General features: G+C 42.8%; 1 protein-coding gene across 6 annotated transcripts in view; it reads left to right on the plus strand.

Annotated features, from left to right (window-relative positions):
- LOC137027602 (arf-GAP with coiled-coil, ANK repeat and PH domain-containing protein 2-like) overlaps positions 1 to 19,008 on the plus strand; it is a 59,638-nt gene that overhangs the window by 13,709 nt on the left and 26,921 nt on the right. For 5 of the 6 annotated variants that reach the window (XR_010896054.1, XR_010896055.1, XR_010896056.1 and 2 more), the window contains exons 2-8: positions 7,233 to 7,290; positions 12,463 to 12,582; positions 14,033 to 14,086; positions 15,360 to 15,418; positions 16,190 to 16,373; positions 18,542 to 18,586; positions 18,667 to 18,762. Coding sequence is in view for 2 of the 6 variants with exons in the window: in XM_067395827.1 (XP_067251928.1) it covers positions 7,233 to 7,290; positions 12,463 to 12,582; positions 14,033 to 14,086; positions 15,360 to 15,418; positions 16,190 to 16,373; positions 18,542 to 18,586; positions 18,667 to 18,762 (616 nt within the window). In the remaining 4 variants the exon portion in view is untranslated. Of the gene's footprint in view, positions 1 to 7,232; positions 7,291 to 12,462; positions 12,583 to 14,032; positions 14,087 to 15,359; positions 15,419 to 16,189; positions 16,374 to 18,541; positions 18,587 to 18,666; positions 18,763 to 19,008 lie in introns of those variants that run through there. The other variant, XR_010896057.1, reaches the window with a different exon arrangement.

Genomic DNA, 19,008 nt, shown 5'->3' on the forward strand with positions numbered 1-19,008 from the left:
GCCGTCACGAGCCTCAGGACTTGTCTATGCAAGTTTTATTTATTCTTATAGTAGAAGTTCCCATCCACCAGCATTATTTGACTGACAGACTGCAGCGGTTGGAGTTAAAAATCATCATTTGTGTTCTACTGAAGAAACAAAGTCACCTACACCTTGGATGCGCTGGGGGTAAGCAGATAAACATCAAATTTTCATTTTTGGGTGAACTATCCCTTTAAGCATAGTACATCGGGTGGGAAGTTTTCCTGGTACAGGTCGACCTAATTTATGCAGCCTAACAATCCTTTTAATGGATTTGAATAGTAGAATTGTGATAATGGGTTCCCTTTCGATACTTCACTCGTACTGCGTATGGGGAAAGGTCTCCCTTTTTCCCCGCTGCTGAAGCCTTTTTCAATAACGCAGTGTAACTGCACCGTCATTGGTTCACTCATAGACAAGTTGTTGAACCAATGGCGGCGCGGCATAGCTGCGCGGCCTATGGCGACAAAGCGCGCGAATGTTCCCGCCGAAATGGGCGGGGTTAAGGGCTATATAAGCGGGCGTTTCGCCATAGGACTTCAGTGTTTTCTCCTTCAGCGACGACCTCTACTTCTCTTCGCTGATCTCCGCCTGAAGCCGAAGAAGCTCGCCGCCTTCCTGCTCTCGCCGCCGTCTGAAGAGGCTCCCGCAGCGGACTCGCCTGGACTCGCTGGTTGAGGACAGCGCCGGCGCCCTCGCAGACTGCAGCTTCCAGCGCCGTCGCCGCCTCCCGCTTCCCGCTCCCGGCCGCTTCCTGTGCGTCCCCTGCCGCCATCCGGCGCGCCGCCTGAGAGCTTCACCCGCGGCTTAACGCCGTTCTAAAAGAGCGATTTCAGCGGTTTTAACCGCTTCCAGAGCTTCCGCGGCCCTCGCCGCTCTAAAAGAGCCACCCAATTGCCGTTTTCACGGCAGCGGCGTCTTACGATGCCCCGCCACTCATGTGGTACGTGCAGGGCCCCCCTGCACGACGACGATGGACACAGCGAGTGTGTCGCCTGCCTGGGCAAGCCCCATGCGGACGGCGCGCTCGCTGGAGACTCATGCCCGCACTGCGAGTGCATGAGTCTCGCTTCCCTGCGCTCGCGGGTCGCCTTCTTCACGGAGGGCGATCTCGCCGCTCGCGCCCTCCCGTCTCCTTCCTCCCGCGAGCCGGCTAGGAAGAGACAGCGGGGTAGAGCGACTCAGCGCCTGGAGTTGAGCGAGCTCACGCCGGCCCAGCCCCCGCGTGCCTCGCCCTCTCCTCCTAGGGAACTCTCTCCCGTTCTGTTCTCCCGCCCTGAGCAGCGTCCCTCCGCGGAAGCAAGTGACCTCGTCTCATTCGAGGGAACGGACGACGAACAAGATGACTCCATGTCGCTTGCGGCTTCCGAAGGGGAAGGATGGGCTGGCGAGCCGGAAGACCCCGCTCCACCACCTCCCTTGGAACCCATTGAGCATGGCCAGGGCATGGATGCCGAGCTCTTCCGCATCCTGTCTCGAGCCGTAGAGGAACTGGACCTCGAGTGGGCCCCTCCAGAGGAGCCGTCTCGCAGCCGCCTGGACGAATGTTTCCTGCCAGGTCGCCGCCAAGCACCTCGAAAGCGTTCAGCGCCCTTCTTTCCTGAGGTCCACGAAGAGCTGATGAAGTCGTGGCGCGCTCCTTACTCCGCCCGCCTCCACACTACGCACCGCTCCGCCCTCACCGCCGTCGACAGCGCCGAGCAGAAGGGATACGAGCATCTGCCACCCCTAGACGAAGCGGTGGCTGCTCACCTCTGTCCTCCCTCGGCTGTGGGTTGGAAAACGAAGAGGGCCCTTCCTTCCAAGCCCTGTCGCACTACTTCTACACTGGCTGGACGGGCTTACACCTCGGCGGGCCAGGCTGCCTCCGCGCTCCATACCATGGCCATATTTCAGGTCTTCCAGGCCAAACTCCTCCGCTCATTGGACGAGTCTGGAATCGACGCGCCGGCTTTCAAGGATCTACGCAGCGCCACTGATCTTGCCCTGCGAGCCACGAAAGCTACGGCCCAGGCCATTGGTCGTTCCATGGCCAGCCTGGTCGTGTTGGAGCGCCACCTGTGGCTCAACCTTACGGAGATCAAGGATCTAGACAAGACGGCCTTCTTAGACGCCCCGGTCTCTCCTTCTGGTCTCTTCGGGCCTGCAGTGGAAGGCTTCACTGAGCGCTTTAATGCTGCGCAGTTATCGTCTCAGGCTATGAGGCATTTCTTGCCAAAGCGCTCCAGCTCCGCTTCTGCGTCTAGCCGCCCCAGGACTGCGCCGGCTCAGCAGAACAAGCCAGCCCCACCTGCAACACAGGCAGCGCCACCCCAGGTGCATCACCAACGCTCGCGCCCTGCGAAGCGCCCTCCCTTCCCGAGACGCCAGGGACCCCGGCCCAAGATTGTGCTGGACCCGGTGCCTCCGAAGTCGTCCTGATTCGTCAGGAAGGAAGAGGATGGGGGATCGTCCCGTTACGACCGGACCACCCCAAAAGCTCCCACGAGTAATTTCCCCTCCGCCTCGTTTATTTCCGGGCGTGGGAAACATGCTCCTAGTGACAGCTGGGCCCACACCTGTTGCGCCCACTCCAAACGCCGTTTTCACGGCGAACCATATTTTACCTCATCACAAAAAGAGCAAATTTCCTCTTCCACCCCTCTCGGTGTACGACCCCCTCAACGGCGGTCTGTCACCAAACATCATTCAACCCCTTGCCACTCGGACCGAGGCCTGACAGGCCATCCCCGATGTGTCAGAATGGGTTATGGGGATCGTAAACCAGGGCTACTCGCTCCAGTTTGCACAACGGCCCCCTCGCTTTGCCGGGGTGCTTCAAACATCGGTCAATCCGGACGACGCTCATGTCCTCCGGGCCGAAGTTATGTCGTTGCTGGAAAAGGGAGCTGTGGAAACAGTTCCCCCATCAGAGAGCGAGACAGGCTTTTACAGCCGCTACTTTCTGGTCCCCAAAAATGATGGCGGTCTCAGACCCATCCTAGACCTCAGACTTTTGAATCACTCCCTCATGAGACGGAAGTTCAAAATGCTGACGCTGAAGCAGATCCTCGCGCACATCTGCCCCGAGGACTGGTTCTGCTCGCTGGACCTGAAGGATGCGTATTTTCACATCCAGATAGCCCCCCGTCACAGACGATTCTTGAGATTCGCATACGAGGGGGTGGCGTACCAATATACGGTCCTGCCCTTCGGGCTGTCTCTGGCTCCTCGCACTTTCACCAAGTGCATGGACGCGGCTCTTTCCCCTCTGAGGCAGATGGGAATCCGGGTTCTGAATTATCTCGACGACTGGCTCATCTTAGCCCGTTCGCGAGACGAGCTGGAACACCACAGATCCGTGCTCCTCAGCCATCTACAATGTCTGGGTCTCAGGGTCAACTTAGCCAAGAGCTCGCTATGCCCCACTCAACGAATCTCGTTTCTGGGAGCAGTTTTCGACTCGGTCCGTATGACGGCAGTAGTCTCGCCAGAGCGCGCCCTGGCAATTCAGCAGCTCACGGCATCTGTCACGAACAAAGCCTATCTCCCTCTGAAGTTTTTCCAGAGGCTGCTAGGGCTGATGGCTTCCGCCTCCCCGGTGCTGCAGCTCGGCCTTCTTCGGATGCGGCCTCTTCAGTACTGGTTGAAGTTCCGGGTTCCTCCCAGCGCCTGGCGGCACGGCCGCTTATGTCTCAAGGTCAATCATCTGAAACCTTGGATGGATCCAGTATGGTTCGAGCGCGGAGTCCCCTTACAGGCGGTCTCACGAAGGACGGTGCTCTCAACAGACGCCTCCAACTTGGGCTGGGGCGCTGTGTGCGAGGGCAGACCGGCCTTCGGCTCGTGGAGCCACGACGAAAGCCGTCTACACATCAACTGTCTAGAGATGCTAGCAGTGATGAAGGCCCTTCAGTTCTTTCAGGCTTACTTGACGGGACGTCATGTCCTAGTTCGGTCAGACAGTATGACTGTGGTGTCATACTTGAACCACCAAGGCGGTCTCTCGTCCAGCCGCTTATGCGCTCTGGCGAAACGTCTTCTGGAATGGGCTCTTCCGAGGCTTCAGTCGCTAAGAGCGACTCATGTTCCTGGCAGGAACAATCTGGGTGCGGACATGTTGTCACGGAGCAACATCCCCTCCAAGGAGTGGATGCTCCACCCCCAAGTGGTCTTCAAGATCTGGGAGTTCTTCGGGAAGGCAGAGATAGACCTCTTCGCCTCAGAAGACAACTCTCATTGCCCAATATTTTTCTCGAAGGAAGTAGATGCTCTGGCCCACACATGGCCCAGCACGCTCCTTTACGCTTTCCCTCCGATCGCACTGATCCCCCAGGTCATCAGGCGCATCAGAGAAGACCAGCACAGAGTCCTTCTGGTGGCCCCGCTCTGGAGGAACCAGGTTTGGTCCTCAGAGCTATTCAGGCTCTCCCTGGGAGCCCCGTGGCCGATTCCCCTGAGACGGGACCTCCTCTCTCAGGCAAACAGAACAATCTGGCACCCACAGCCGGAGCTCTGGGCTCTGCACCTCTGGTCCCTCGATGGGAGCCGACTAGCCTCCCCGGGGACGTCCTAAATACCATTTCTCAGGCTAGAGCCCCGTCCACGATACGCCTCTACGACCAGAAGTGGTCAGTCTTTGTTGATTGGTGTTCGGCACGCAACATAGACCCTGTGGAGAGTGACGTATCTTCCATACTGTCTTTCCTCCAAGAGCGCTTGGGAATGGGGCGCACCCCTTCCACGCTTAAGGTTTACGTAGCAGCCATTGCGGCGTTCCACGCTCCTATTGCTGGCCAATCAGTAGGACAAAACCGGCTTGTGATCCGTTTTTTGAGGGGTGCTAGGCGATTGAATCCTCCCCGCCCTCTCACTGTTCCCCCCGGGACCTCTCGTTGGTCCTCTGGGCCTTAAAGGGAGCCCCATTTGAACCAATGGGTTCAGCCGACCTCAGGCCCCTAACGCTAAAAACCGCTCTGCTACTAGCACTAGCATCGGTTAAGCGTGTCGGCGATTTGCAGGCTCTCTCTGTGAACCCTGCATGCCTCGAATTCGGGCCTGGTGACTCTAAGGTCGTTCTGAAACCTAGGCATGGCTACGTTCCTAAGGTGCTCTCAACTCCGTTTAGAGCTCAGGTCATTTCGCTCTCTGCTCTTCCTCCCTCGGCGGACGAACTGGAGCTGGAGCTACTCTGCCCAGTCAGGGCATTGAGGACCTACATAGAGCGATCGCGGTCCTTTAGGCAGTCGGATCAGCTCTTTGTTTGTTTTGGCGGCCGCACCAAAGGGTCTCCGGTCTCGAAACAGCGCATCTCCCGTTGGATAGTGGATGCTATTAACCTGTGCTACTCCTCACTGGGTACTAACTGCCCCATAGGAGTCAGGGCCCACTCCACTAGAGGAATGGCTTCCTCGTGGGCTTGGTCCAACGGAGTTTCCATCCAAGACATCTGTGAGGCGGCCGGTTGGTCTTCGCCGTCCACCTTTGTCAGGTTCTATCATCTCGATGTCCCGACCTTACAAGCTCGGGTTCTCTCGGTGTGATTAGCGGCCTCCGACGAGTTCCGCTTCACTCCATCCCAGGAAGTATCTTCCTTAAGTGTAACCATGGGTTCGGTTAGGCTTTGCCCTCTTGCTTGTCTTCTTGGCCCCCTCTTGGTTGGCCAAATGCAAGCTATATCGTTCCCAGCCGTGGCACGGCGTGGTTGAATTCGTTCCCCATACGCAGTACGAGTGAAGTATCGAAAGGGAATGTACTCGGTTCCTAACGTAACCTCGGTTCCCTGAGATACGGAACGAGTACTGCGTCACTTGCCGTGCCACGAGGCTGCGGCTCAGGGTCGTCGCTTCAGTCGATTGACACTGAAGTCCTATGGCGAAACGCCCGCTTATATAGGCTATGCCGCGCCGCCATTGGTTCAACAACTTGTCTATGAGTGAACCAATGACGGTGCAGTTACACTGCGTTATTGAAAAAGGCTTCAGCAGCGGGGAAAAAGGGAGACCTTTCCCCATACGCAGTACTCGTTCCGTATCTCAGGGAACCAAGGTTACGTTAGTAACCGAGTACGTTATGTGTATGCAAGGTTAAAGAGATGTGTTTTTAATCTAGATTTAAACTGACAGTTTGTCTATCTCTTGAATAACACTAAGAAAAAAGTGTTGCAGAGTTTGAGTGCTAAATAGGAAAAGGATCTACCACCCACAGTCAATTTGATATTATGGGTGTTATGAACTGGCCAGAATTTTGAGACCGCAATAAATGTGAACTATAAATGCTATGACTCGCACCCCTGGTTTCACAGACAAGGCTTAAGCTAGTCCTAGAACTAAAATGCATGTTTGAGCTGTTTTAACTGAAAGCAAGTTACACTGACATATTTTAAAATGTCAGAGCCATTGTTTTGTCTTAAGATGCACAGCAGTAATGTTTCTTTCTATGGTATGTGTAATATACTTAAATGCCCTAATTGAAATAAGGCCTAATCCTGGCTTAGTCTAAGCCTTGTCTGTGAAACCGGGCCACAGTGTTTGATGGTTGATTCCATAGTTGTTTGATCAACTCATAAAAGAGCGAAAGAGAGAAAAGATACATTAAACACAAATGACAAGCTAACAGGCTAGCATAATGCTAATGACACTGTGCTAGTGCCAGTGATGGCAGTTTAAAATAAAAAGCTAGCAATCTCAGATTAATTTAATAGATAATATCAGGTATATGATAATAATGAATTTCTATTTAGCAGTTTAAACACCAAAGAGTGGGTAGTAAGAGATTGAAAACAAAGCTAGGCAGAGTTGCAGTTGCAAATCACTCTGTATCCGACAGGAACTGGAAGCAGCTCAAACTGTTTTAGATCAAACTAGAGCTGTATGTTCATTAAAGAGAGGTGATGTGTAAATATTGCATTAATTTATTGGATAATCAACAGAATCTGATCTTTCCTTTTGCTTCTAACCAAATAAACCAGTGGCCATTCTGTTTTATGCTAATATGTCTAGGGGTCATATTTTACACTTTTGTAGCATTTACTTTGGTCCCTGAAGTTCACTTATAATGGTTTCCTACCCCAAAGACAGTCATAATTAATTTTTTATGACATTTTCAATCCTCTCTCTTGAGTGTTAGAAAGGCTTTGTGTGCTTCTATACCTTTAAGACCATACAACCTGACCTCTATCATTTCTTGTGCAGTTAGTGTATGTGACTGAAAATTTGTTCTGTCCTCAACAGGGCAACAATCGAGGAAGTGGAGGGAGATGTCTGTGAGCTGGAGTCCAAGCTAGACAAGGTAATTTTTGGAGTAGTGGTCAACTGATAAATTATTATGGTTCGATGCTGATGCTAGTTTGTAGAGAACATGGCCTATGTTTCCTACAGAAATGTTGTTTTTGCATAAATGTGTGTGTAATGTAATTATTTCAGATTTTATTAAGAAACATAAGTACACATTCATTTTAAGACAGGCATCACTCCAAAGAAATTAACTTGCAGTTTACTGAGTCAAGTCAATGCTGATTCAGTACCCATTCTGAATGATTTTGTGAGTTCATTCAGTGAAGCAAAGATTCATGAAATAAATTGATTCCAAGCTGTGCTGTAGAAAAGTGGTGCAGTAAACACCAGGGTCCAAAAAGTACAAAAGCTGACATGGAAAAAAAGAAAAAAAAACCCTGATGAACTGGCATGATTTGAAAACATTTCAAATATCAATTTCAAAATGTCCAAATGTCTATTACTAGTTTGGATATTAGGAAAAAAGAAAAAGCATGTCACTATTAAATCTTAGTTTCAGTTGAGAGCCTCTTTCCTGTTGTAGTCACTATTGAGTGCTGTAAAAGCGGGAGCAGCGACTGTCGGAGCAAGAGTGAGTGAGTGGCTCATTGTTGGGTCAGATTGCAGACCCACCCAGCGTCATTTGGCTGAGTGACTCAGGCCGCTCACTTCCTCCTCTCTCTGAGGAAGGATGTGAAATCTTAAGGAGGAGCCACTGGAGCTTTTCTTAGAAATAGACATTTGACAATGTGCGTGCTGTGTGTGATGTGTAATATGTGAACATCTATCTACATCTGTTAATATCATCCATTAAAAAAACTGGTAAAGGGTGTTATTAGAAGCAACTAAAAATAATGATTAAATTGTTAGTAGTTATTTTAATATTTTGACGCAATTTCTCTTTTTTAGATTTAATAACTCTAATGAAGAAAATTATATATCATAATGAAAAGTTAATGATGTATTAAGTTATAGAGCATTGATACATTATGGTAGTATTTGTTATACTGGCTTTTATGCAAAAAAAAATATATATACAATATATATATTTTTTTCTGTAATTTAATTCAAAAAGTAAAACTTAAATATATTCTAGATTTATTAGACATAAAGTAAAATATTTCCAGACTTTTTTGTCTTCATTTTGATGATTACAGCTTCCTGCTCATCAAAATAAAAATAAAAAATCAGTATCTCAAATTATTAGAATATTTAATTTCAAGTTCTATTAAATTACCATTCTCAGGGGAGAATGGGGAATTCTGCTGACTTGACAGTTGTCCAGAAGACGATCATCGAGACCCTCTACAATGAGGGTAAGCCACAGATGGTCATTGCTGAAAGAGCTGGCTGTTTGCAGAGTGCTGTGCCAAAGCATCTTCATGGAAAGTTGACGGGAAGGAAAAAGTGTGGTAGGAAAAGTTGTACAAGTGAAAGGAATGACCGCAGGCTTGAGAAGATTGTCAGGCGAAGCCGATTTAAGATCTTAGGAGAGCTTCAAAAGGAGTTGACTGGAGCTGGAGTCAGTGCATCGAGAGTCACCGCACACAGATGTCTTCAGGAAATGAACTACAGCTGTCACATTCCACGTACCAAGCCACTTCTGAACTAAAGACAACGTGAAAAGCGTCTTACCAGAGCTAAGGAGAAAAAGAACTGTACTGTTGCTCAGTGGTCCAAAGTCCTCTTTTCAGATGAAAGTACAGTTGCAATCAGAAATATTCAACCCCCTCACCTCAAAATACATTATAGTGATGTTGATAAAAGATAAAGAAAATCAATGAAAAAAAAAAAAACCTTGTGAAATAACAAAAAATATTTATTGATACATACGAGTTAGTTTGACAACAGAAGTTGACTTAACTTTGAAGTTTAAATGAAAATTGTAACTCTTGTAACACATGAGCATGTGCAGTATTATTCAACCTCCAGCTTCAGTACCTTGTGGAATGTCCTTTATTTTTTTATAACTTCTAACAAACGGTTTCGATAAGTGCTGACAAGTGTCTTACACCTCTTGATTGGAATCTTTGGCCATTCTTCACATGCAAAAGTCTGTAACTCAGTGATGTTTGATGGCTTCCATGCTGCAACTGCCTTCTTCAAATCCCACCAAAGATTTTCAATTGGATTTAAATCTGGTGACTGAGAAGGCCACTCCGGGACGCTCCAGCATCTTTTCCCCAACCAAGCATTAGTTGATTTGGAGGTGTGCTTGGGATCATTGTCTTGCTGGAAGATCCAATGATCACCAAGGTTTAATTTGTCAACAGAAGGCATCACGTTCTTCTTTAAAATGTCTTGGTATTTCTGGGAATCCATGATGCCAGGTACACGATCAAGATTGCCAGTTCCTTCTGCAGAAAAAAAAGCCCCACATCATCAATGACCCACCTCCGTGCTTGACCGTGGGGATGGTATTCTTTTGGTCATAAGCCTGACCTTCTGCACGCCAGATGTACCGCTGGTCCATATGTCCAAAAAGTTCCAGTTTGGTTTCATCAGTCCATAGAACTGTCTCCCAGAACTCTGTAGTTTTATCCAAATTCCTCCTGGCATATTCTAGTCGACTCCTGATGTTCCTTGAGGTCAAGAGTGGAGTGCGTCTTGGGGTCCAGCCATGATGTCCTTGATTATTCAGTGCACGTCTTATAGTTGCCACTGAAGCACTTGTACCAGCTCTCATCAGGTCATCCTGTAGCTTTCTTGCAGTCACACAGGGGTTTTTCTTAGCTGTCCTGACTAAGTTCCTAAGGGCCCTTGATGAAATTGTGGGCTTTCTTCCACGGCCAGGAAGGTTTGCAGCTGTTCCATAAGTTTTAAACTTCCTTATTATGCTCCCAGTGGTGTCTCTTGGAATGTTAAATATTTTGGAAATCTTCTTATACCCAAGGCCCTTCAGATGTGATGAAATATTCTCCTCTCTCAGCTTTTGTGGAAGCTTCTTTGTCTTTCCCATGATTGCAACTCACCTTTATATATGCATCACAGCTGAAGCAAATGAAGGATCGTTATAGAGTTCCCAAAGGCTTAATGATGTTTCAGCTCCACTTCAGGCCATAAAAACTGTCAGAAAGCTTTAAAAATAACAATATTATATAGGGGTTGAATAATTGTGACATGGCTATCTTAACAAAATATAGTGTTACACACAAATACTACATCATACATTTTATGTGTTGATTTTATGCATCACTTAACTCATAAAGAAGTCATCCAAAGCAGAATCCCGCACTTTGAAAAGATTTTTATTCATAAATCCTTACAACTCTTTGGGGGTTGAATATTTCTGATTGCAACTGTAAATTTTGCATTTAATTTGGAAATCAGGGTCCCAGAGTCTGGAGGAAGAGTGGAGAAGCACAGAAACCATGATGCTTGAAGTCCATTGTGAAGTTTCCACAGTCAGTGATGATTTGGGCTGCCATGTCATCTGCTGGTGTTGGTCCACTGTGTTTTCTGAAGTCCACAGTCAAACACAGTAATCTACCAGGAAATTTTAGAGCACTTCATGCTTCCTTCTGCTGACAAGCTTTATGGAGATGCTGATTTCATTGTCCAGCAGGATTTGGCACCTGCCCACACTGCCAAAGGTACCAAAAGCTGGTTCAGTGACCATAGTGTTACTGTGCTTGATTGGCCAGCAAACTCGCCTGACCTGAACCCCATAGAGAATCTATGGGGTATTGTCAAGAGGAAGATGAGAGACACCAGACCCAACAATGCAGATGAGCTGAAGGCCGCTATCAAAGCAACCTGGGCTTCCATTACACCTGAGCAGTGCCACAGACTGATTGCCTCTCTGCCACGCCACATTGATGCAGTAATTCATGCAAAAGGAGCCCCAACCAAGTATTGAGTGCATAGAAATGAACATACTTTTCAGAAGCCTGACATTTCTGTTTAAAAATATCCTTTTTTTTGTATTGATCTTATGAAGTATTCTGATTTATTGAGATATTTAAACCCAATGTTTTGTTTTGTTTTGTTTTTTGTCGTTGTTTTTGTTGTATTTTGTGGTGTTGTGTTTTGGTATTATGTTGTTTTGTGTTTTTTCTCTCTCCTTTGCTTTGCTATCTACGGTGGCCGAGAGAGCTCAACGCGCTGCAAATAAAGAAAACATCTTCATCAGTTTGACAACACACGCGCTGCAAACTCCACAACACTTAGAAATAGTGAAACGCGCTGCAAATAAAGAAAACATCTTCATCAGTTTGACAACACATGCGCTGCAAACTCCACAACACTTACAAAAAGAAAAACGCGCTGCAAATAAAGAAAACATCTTCATCAGTTTGACAACATATGCGCTGCAAACTCCACAACACTTACAAATAGTGAAACGCGCTGCAAATAAAGAAAACATGTGGAGTTTGCAGCGCGTGTGTTGTCAAACTGATGAAGATGTTTTCTTTATTTGCAGCGCGTTTTTCTTTTTGTAAGTGTTGTGGAGTTTGCAGCGCATATGTGTTGTCAAACTGATGAAGATGTTTTCTTTATTTGCAGCGCGTTTTTCTTTTTGTAAGTGTTGTGGAGTTTGCAGCGCATGTGTTGTCAAACTGATGAAGATGTTTTCTTTATTTGCAGCGCGTTTTTCTTTTTGTAAGTGTTGTGGAGTTTGCAGCGCATGTGTTGTCAAACTGATGAAGATGTTTTCTTTATTTGCAGCGCGTTTCACCATTTGTAAGTGTTGTGGAGTTTGCAGCGCATATGTGTTGTCAAACTGATGAAGATGTTTTCTTTATTTGCAGCGCGTTTCACCATTTGTAAGTGTTGTGGAGTTTGCAGCGCATATGTGTTGTCAAACTGATGAAGATGTTTTCTTTATTTGCAGCGCGTTTCACTATTTGTAAGTGTTGTGGAGTTTGCAGCGCATGTGTTGTCAAACTGATGAAGATGTTTTCTTTATTTGCAGCGCGTTTCACTATTTGTAAGTGTTGTGGAGTTTGCAGCGCATGTGTTGTCAAACTGATGAAGATGTTTTCTCATTTGCAGCGCGTTGAGCTCTCTCGGCCACCGTAGCTATCAGTCTTTTGCCTGGCAAGCAATAAAACAAGCCAAACAAATCCCACAGACTCAGAAATCATATATTTGTGTGTGTATATATATAATACTATAAATGTATATTTTATATTCATTTTTACTATATATTTAAATAATGTACATTTTGTTTCTCCTATTTGTGTAGCTGGTGAAACTATGCATCGGGATGATAGATGCTGGAAAGGCGTACAACACAGCCAACAAGCAGTTTGTGAACGGGATTCGGGAGTTGGCACAGCAGTCCGCCAAAGATGATGTCATTGAGGTGAGGGCGTGATAGCCAATCAGTTGTTATTAGCCTAAGGGCTTTCAGAATCAAACACACTGAGCCATTCGTATGAAAGTGTCCCTGGAGTTAAAGCCTCTGAACTCTAGAGTGTATTTGCCTTGCTTTATCTGTCCAGTATGATGGCGTTCACTTAAAGAATATTTATTTAGTGATCATTTTGAAAGCATGCTTGGTTTGTGTTCACACAAAATCATTGGCTACATACCAGTATTCCTAGTCTTTGAATATTTACTTTCCTGCTTCTTTGAAATGTCCTTTGTGAACGCTCCATTGTACTATGAAAACATACCAGTGTATTTCCTTGTATATGCATCTGGCGCACGTGTTGTTTTTTGTTTTTAATACCTCCACAATTCCATCGTTAAAGAATTAGTTCACTTTCAAATAAAATTTTACTGATAATTTACTCATCCCCGTGTCATCCAAGATGTCCATGTCTTTCTTTCTTCAGTCAAAAAGAAATTAAGGTTTTTGATGAAAACATTCCAGGATTATTCTCCTTATAGTGGACTTCAATGGCCTCCAAACGGTTAAAGGTCAAAATTACAGTTTTAGTGCAGCTTCAAAGGGCATTAAATGATACCAGACGAGGAATGAGGGTCTTATCTAGAGAAACAATCGGTCATTTTAAAAAAAAAAAAATTAAATATATATGCTTTATATAAACAACTGATCGCCTTCCAAGTGCTTCTACCAAAACCGCATTTTTGTATTCTTCAAAAAGCTTACGCTGTATGTCCTTTGCCTTCCCTGGAGATGGGGGTGAGTAAATTATCAGGAATATTTTATTTGAAAGTGAACTAAGGGTCAAGCAACCCTCCATATACATGAAATGCTTTTTTTTTTTTTTTTTTTTTTTTTTTTTTTAAATGTCCTAGATATGATTTACTATCTTTTTGTTTGACTTTCATTTATGCAAAAAGGATAAAAAAAGAAAAACATGATGAATGGGCTGTGTATTTGCTGTATATTGAAAAAATACTATTTGTTAAAATAATAGAGCATTCATTCATCATCATTGTATTTGCTGTACTGCTTTTATACTGACTAAGAGTACATTTAATGTATTACAGTACAGTAATAGATTTACTGCCATTTTTAATTTTTTTAATGTAAAACATAAAAATACAAAAGTCAAAATGAGAACTTGAAGGGAAAATATGGCAAATATGATGGTATGAAAATGTCAGAATTCATTTTTAAGCTAAACCTTTTTTATTTTTTTTTACTTTTTGTTTTGTTTTTGTTTTGAGGAGGTGTTTTTAATTTTTGTAGTGTTTTGTGTGACTGTGACTTAAACATATTTCTGTGGGATTCTGCTTGGTATTTTGTGCATTTGTGATAAATAACCAAAGTTGTTGTTTTTTGGAGATTTTGTATGCTTGTGTCTTTGCTGCCCCTGTGTAAAGTTCTCATTTCTTCACAGTCCAGTCTTACCAAGTTTGCAGAGAATCTTCAAGAGATGATCAACTATCACACAGTAAGAAAATCTGGGCAAAAAGCTTTTGCCGTATTGCATTATTGTTTATGACTTCCCCTTTTTTTTCTCTGTCATTTTTGAAATGCGAAGCTTAAATGTGCTGAGATGAGAATTTTGAAATCAGGAGAAATGACTGCAATTATTTGACATGCACCAGTTTCCCTCTATAGTCTACAACTTTTGCAGTTAGATTGCTGATTCAATTATGAGCTGTCTGTAACAAAGTTCTAAATGAATGTTTTAAGGAGTTCACTTTAATCTTCAAACTGATTCTCCATCATTTTCACTTAAAACTGACCGGTTTATGATAATGCCTGTTATAGCGCCCCTTGTGGCAACAGTGGGAAGTACTTTTAAATTCAGCTAATGTACATGTAAAATCAAACTTGTGGTGCTACAAATTGAGCGTGTGTTCATGTTCTTGAGTGGCGTATGTTTTGGGCCTTTTTTTATTCCTATAAAATAAAGGATCGCTCTGTGATCTTCATGGCTCAACAGTGCTGCTGTTGTCCACAGTGGTTATACTGGGACTCTCTGAGTCAGTGTTTTAGGCTGTGGTGAGATCAGCTGACTTGTGGTTAAAGTCCTCATGATTGAACTAAGCACATGATCTTTGAAGCACAAATGCGTCTTGACCATTTTATCCATCACACACTTGATCCAGTTCGCACTGGCCAATCACAATTTATATCTTAAAGTTGAAATATGTCCAACATATGTGATAAAACTGTACTTTGAATTTGTTGCTCATGGTCTTAAAACCATTCTGCTATGGTTTTGTAGATAAATGTACACTACACCAAAAAATTACTTTCTTTTTAGAATTTTTTTTCGAAATATAAATTTAATAAAAACAAGTCCAAGTATATTTGGTTTTCTTTGTAATTAATTGAATGGGTTAGGCAAAAACAACAACAAAAACACATATGATTAATTGTTTGTAATTTTGACCACCTTTATTTTTTAACATGTTTTCATAATTTTTTCATAAAAAAAAAATGAATGAAATATTTAAATTATAAAACATTGATGCATCAACGTAGTATTTGTTATTTGAACTGCTATTATGGTGTCTAAAAATACATTTGTTATATTACAGTACTTTTTTAGCTGTCATTTTTAACAATATTTTGTATTGTAATAGTATATTAGAAATACAAAAAATCACAAAAGTACTGTAAGTTTTATAGCTGGATTACAGTAATGAGAACTTTGAAAGAAAATATGGTGATTTGTTATGGAAAATAATGCCAGGTATTATTATTTTTTGCAGATTTTATTTGACCAAGCACAGCGATCAATCAAATCGCAACTCCAGACGTTTGTGCGAGAGTGAGTATCACAAAGTTAAACCATTGTTGAATCAATTTACATGTTATTAATAAAATTTGAAATTTTATATTAGCAGTTGACTAATATATGGGTTTTTCAAAAGCTGATGCCAATATCTAGAGTAATGATCTATATAAAATATATAAAAACATAAAATGTCAGGCCAAAGACTTTTTTTTGTTTTTTTATTTGTCTTTGGTCTATATATTTATTTATTTATTTCATACTTTTATTATTATTATCCACAGAAATATTAATCAGCACAACTGTTTTCAACATTGATAAAAATAAAAAATGTTTCTTGAGCATCAAATCAGCATATTAGAATGATTTCTGAAGGATCATGTGACACTGAAGACTGGAGTAATGATGCTGAAAATTCAGCTTTGATCACATGAATAAATTACAGCTTAACATATATTCACATAAAAAACTGTTCTTTTAAATTATAAAAAATATTTCATGATATTACTGCATTTTTGATCAAATAAATGCAGCCTTGGTGAAACTTCAGAACAGAAAAAGAGAGAAAAAATAAGAAAAGAATCATACCAAACCCAAACTTTTTATCGTTCACAATAGAACATTATAAGAGTGATATTTTGTCAACTTTGTGAGTTCAGACTCTAAACTTTCAAATTTGCCAAACTGATTTTTGTCTGTTTATCAATAGAGTCCACACACAAAGCCATTTTTCTTGTCTCGGTTTATAATGGCACGGTTTCAGGAATCGCTGAGTGCACATTTAAGGAATGGTATTACTGTGTGCAGGGACCTTCGGAAATTTAAAGAAGCTAAGAAACAATTTGACAAAGTGAGCGAGGAGAAAGAAGCAGCGCTTTCCAAAAATGCCCAGGCACCTCGGAACAAACCGCACGAGGTGGAGGAGGCCACCAACATCCTCAACGCCACACGCAAGTGTTTCCGGCACATCGTTCTGGACTATGTGCTGCAGGTAAGAGCGTTTACACCCGCCTGATGGTAAATAACAGCATGTGGCTGCAGTTTAAACACTGCATGGTTAACCTTTGTACTCGAACAACCTTTGTGTAAATTCCTGTGTCATTACATCATAGTTACAAGACAAATATATAAAATATCACATTAATAATATAGATTTACTGGAGATAATATAGTATTTATGGTTTTGCAATGTTATGCAGTAAAGCAGTGTTTCAAAGAGAAAGAAACTTAACAGTTAATGTCACACAATAGATGTGTCCTGTCTTTGCACTTCCTGTGTTCTGTAGTGACCACACATGCTCAGTTTGCATTATTCATCTTTGCAAGGTCAATGTACTGGCTATAATTCAAATGACTGTAACTTAATTACCGTAGGTTGACCTTTCTCTCGAAATGATGTGCAGCAGCCTGGAAACTCCACTAAATCCCTCCAGTGAGTCAGTAGTCAGTCAGGGCTTTTAATGTACTTGTTTCACAGGTGCTCGGTGTGTAGTGTAGTGCACCACCTGATGGCACAAAGAGAGAATGGCTTATTTCTAGTCTGTTGTGAAAGAATAAAGGATGTGCAGTTTAGGACTTCAGGAAGCAGATGTGTTACATTTGATAGTCATTATTATTGAAGCAATACTTGTTGCCTGTGTTCACTTTTATAGTTTTTTGTTTGTCATGTAATATGTATTATTTTACTGTAACTAAAATTGCATTAAAAAATTAAAATAGTCACCAAATATTTCAGTGTAAAATGTGTAAAGTAAAACCATTACTAAATATAAGGGGAAAAAAAATTCTAAACATGTATTGACACACATTTCAATCATGTCTTCATTGTTGTTTGACAATATTAAAGGGTTAGTTCACCCAAAAATTCATTCATTAAATACTCACCCTCATGCCGTTCCACACCCGTAAGACCTTTGTTAATCTTCAGAACACAAATTAAGATATTTTAGTTGAAATCCGATGGCTCAAGATCCATTAATGTACTAAAAACATATTTAAATCAGTTCATGCGAGTACAGTGGTTCAATATTAATATTATAAAGCGACGAGAAAAACTAAATAACGACTTGTATAGTGATGGCCGATTTCAAAACACTGCTTCAGGAAGCATCGGAAAACAGATGAATCAGCGCCAAAGTCACGTGATTTCAGCCGTTGGCAGTTTGACACGCGGTCTGAATCATGATTCGACACACTGATTCATTTATGCTCCAAAGCAGTGTTTTGAAATTGGCCATCACTAAATAAGTCGTTTAGTTTTTTTTGGCACTCCAAAAATATTCTCGTCGCTTTATAATATTAATATTGAACCACTGTACTCACATAAACCGATTTAAATATGTTTGTAGTACCTTTATGGATCTTGAGAGAGAAAGTGTCCATTGCTTCCTATGGAGGCCTCACTGAGTCATCAGATTTCAACTAAAATATCTTAATTTGTGTTCTGAAGTGGTTCTCAAGTGGTTTCCATGCACCGCCATTATAAAGCTTAGGAGCATCAGGGTGATTATTAAAGGGTTAATTCACCCAAAAATGAAATTTCTGTCAATAATTTCTCACCCTCATGTCGTTCCACACCCATAAGACCTTCATTCATCTTCGGAACGCAAATTAAGATATTTTTGATGAAATCCGTGAGTATCTGATCCACACATAGACAGCAACGTCATTACACACTGTAGTCACGTTGACTATTTTAACCGTGTTTTTAACTACCTTTCAGGATATCAAAAGGTGTAATGACGTTGATGCCTTTGTGCGGATCAGATACTCTCGGAGTTAATCAAAAATATCTTAATTTGTGTTCGTGAAGATTAAAGAAGGTCTTACGGGTGTGGAACGACACGAGGGTGAGTAATTAATGACAGAATTTTCATTTTTGGGTGAAATAACCCTTTAACATAACTCCGATTTGTATTCGTCTGAAAGAAGAAAGTCTTGTACACCTAGGTTGGCTTGAGGGTGAGTAAATCATGGGGTAATTTTCATTTTACAGTGAACTAATCCTTTAACACTTCCCTTCTGGGGGAAATCACCAATTTTTTTTTTTTTTTTTTTGTTGACCTAATGTCTTTATTGTTTTACTTTTGTTTTAAGAACTTAATGATGTCAATAAAAACTACCTGTTCTTTTAAGTATGGAATTATTTTTTTATTTCAGATTAATGTGCTCCAGTCCAAAAGACGATCAGAAATCCTCAAATCGGTAAAAAATTCCCACTCATGATTTGTAATTAAGACTGTCATGTTTGAGTTGTGTTCCTAAAACTGCTGTCCTTTGCACAGATGTTGTCCTTCATGTACGCCCACCTGACGTTCTTCCATCAAGGCTATGATCTGTTCAGTGAACTACAACCCCTCATGAAACACTTGACTGGACAGGTACTCTATCTATCTATCTATCTATCTATCTATCTATCTATCTATCTATCTATCTATCTATCTATCTATCTATCTATCTATCTATCTATCTATCTATCTATCTATCTGTCTATCTGTCTATCTGTCTATCTGTCTGTCTGTCTGTCGTACAAAGTCTGTCGGGCGTACAAAGTCTGTCGGGCGTACAAAGTCTGTCTGTCTGTCTATCAATTTATTTGTCTATAGTACAACGTCTGTCTGTATCTG

Source organism: Chanodichthys erythropterus, chromosome 10 (genome assembly GCF_024489055.1).
Source record: "Chanodichthys erythropterus isolate Z2021 chromosome 10, ASM2448905v1, whole genome shotgun sequence".
NCBI lineage: Eukaryota > Metazoa > Chordata > Actinopteri > Cypriniformes > Xenocyprididae > Chanodichthys > Chanodichthys erythropterus.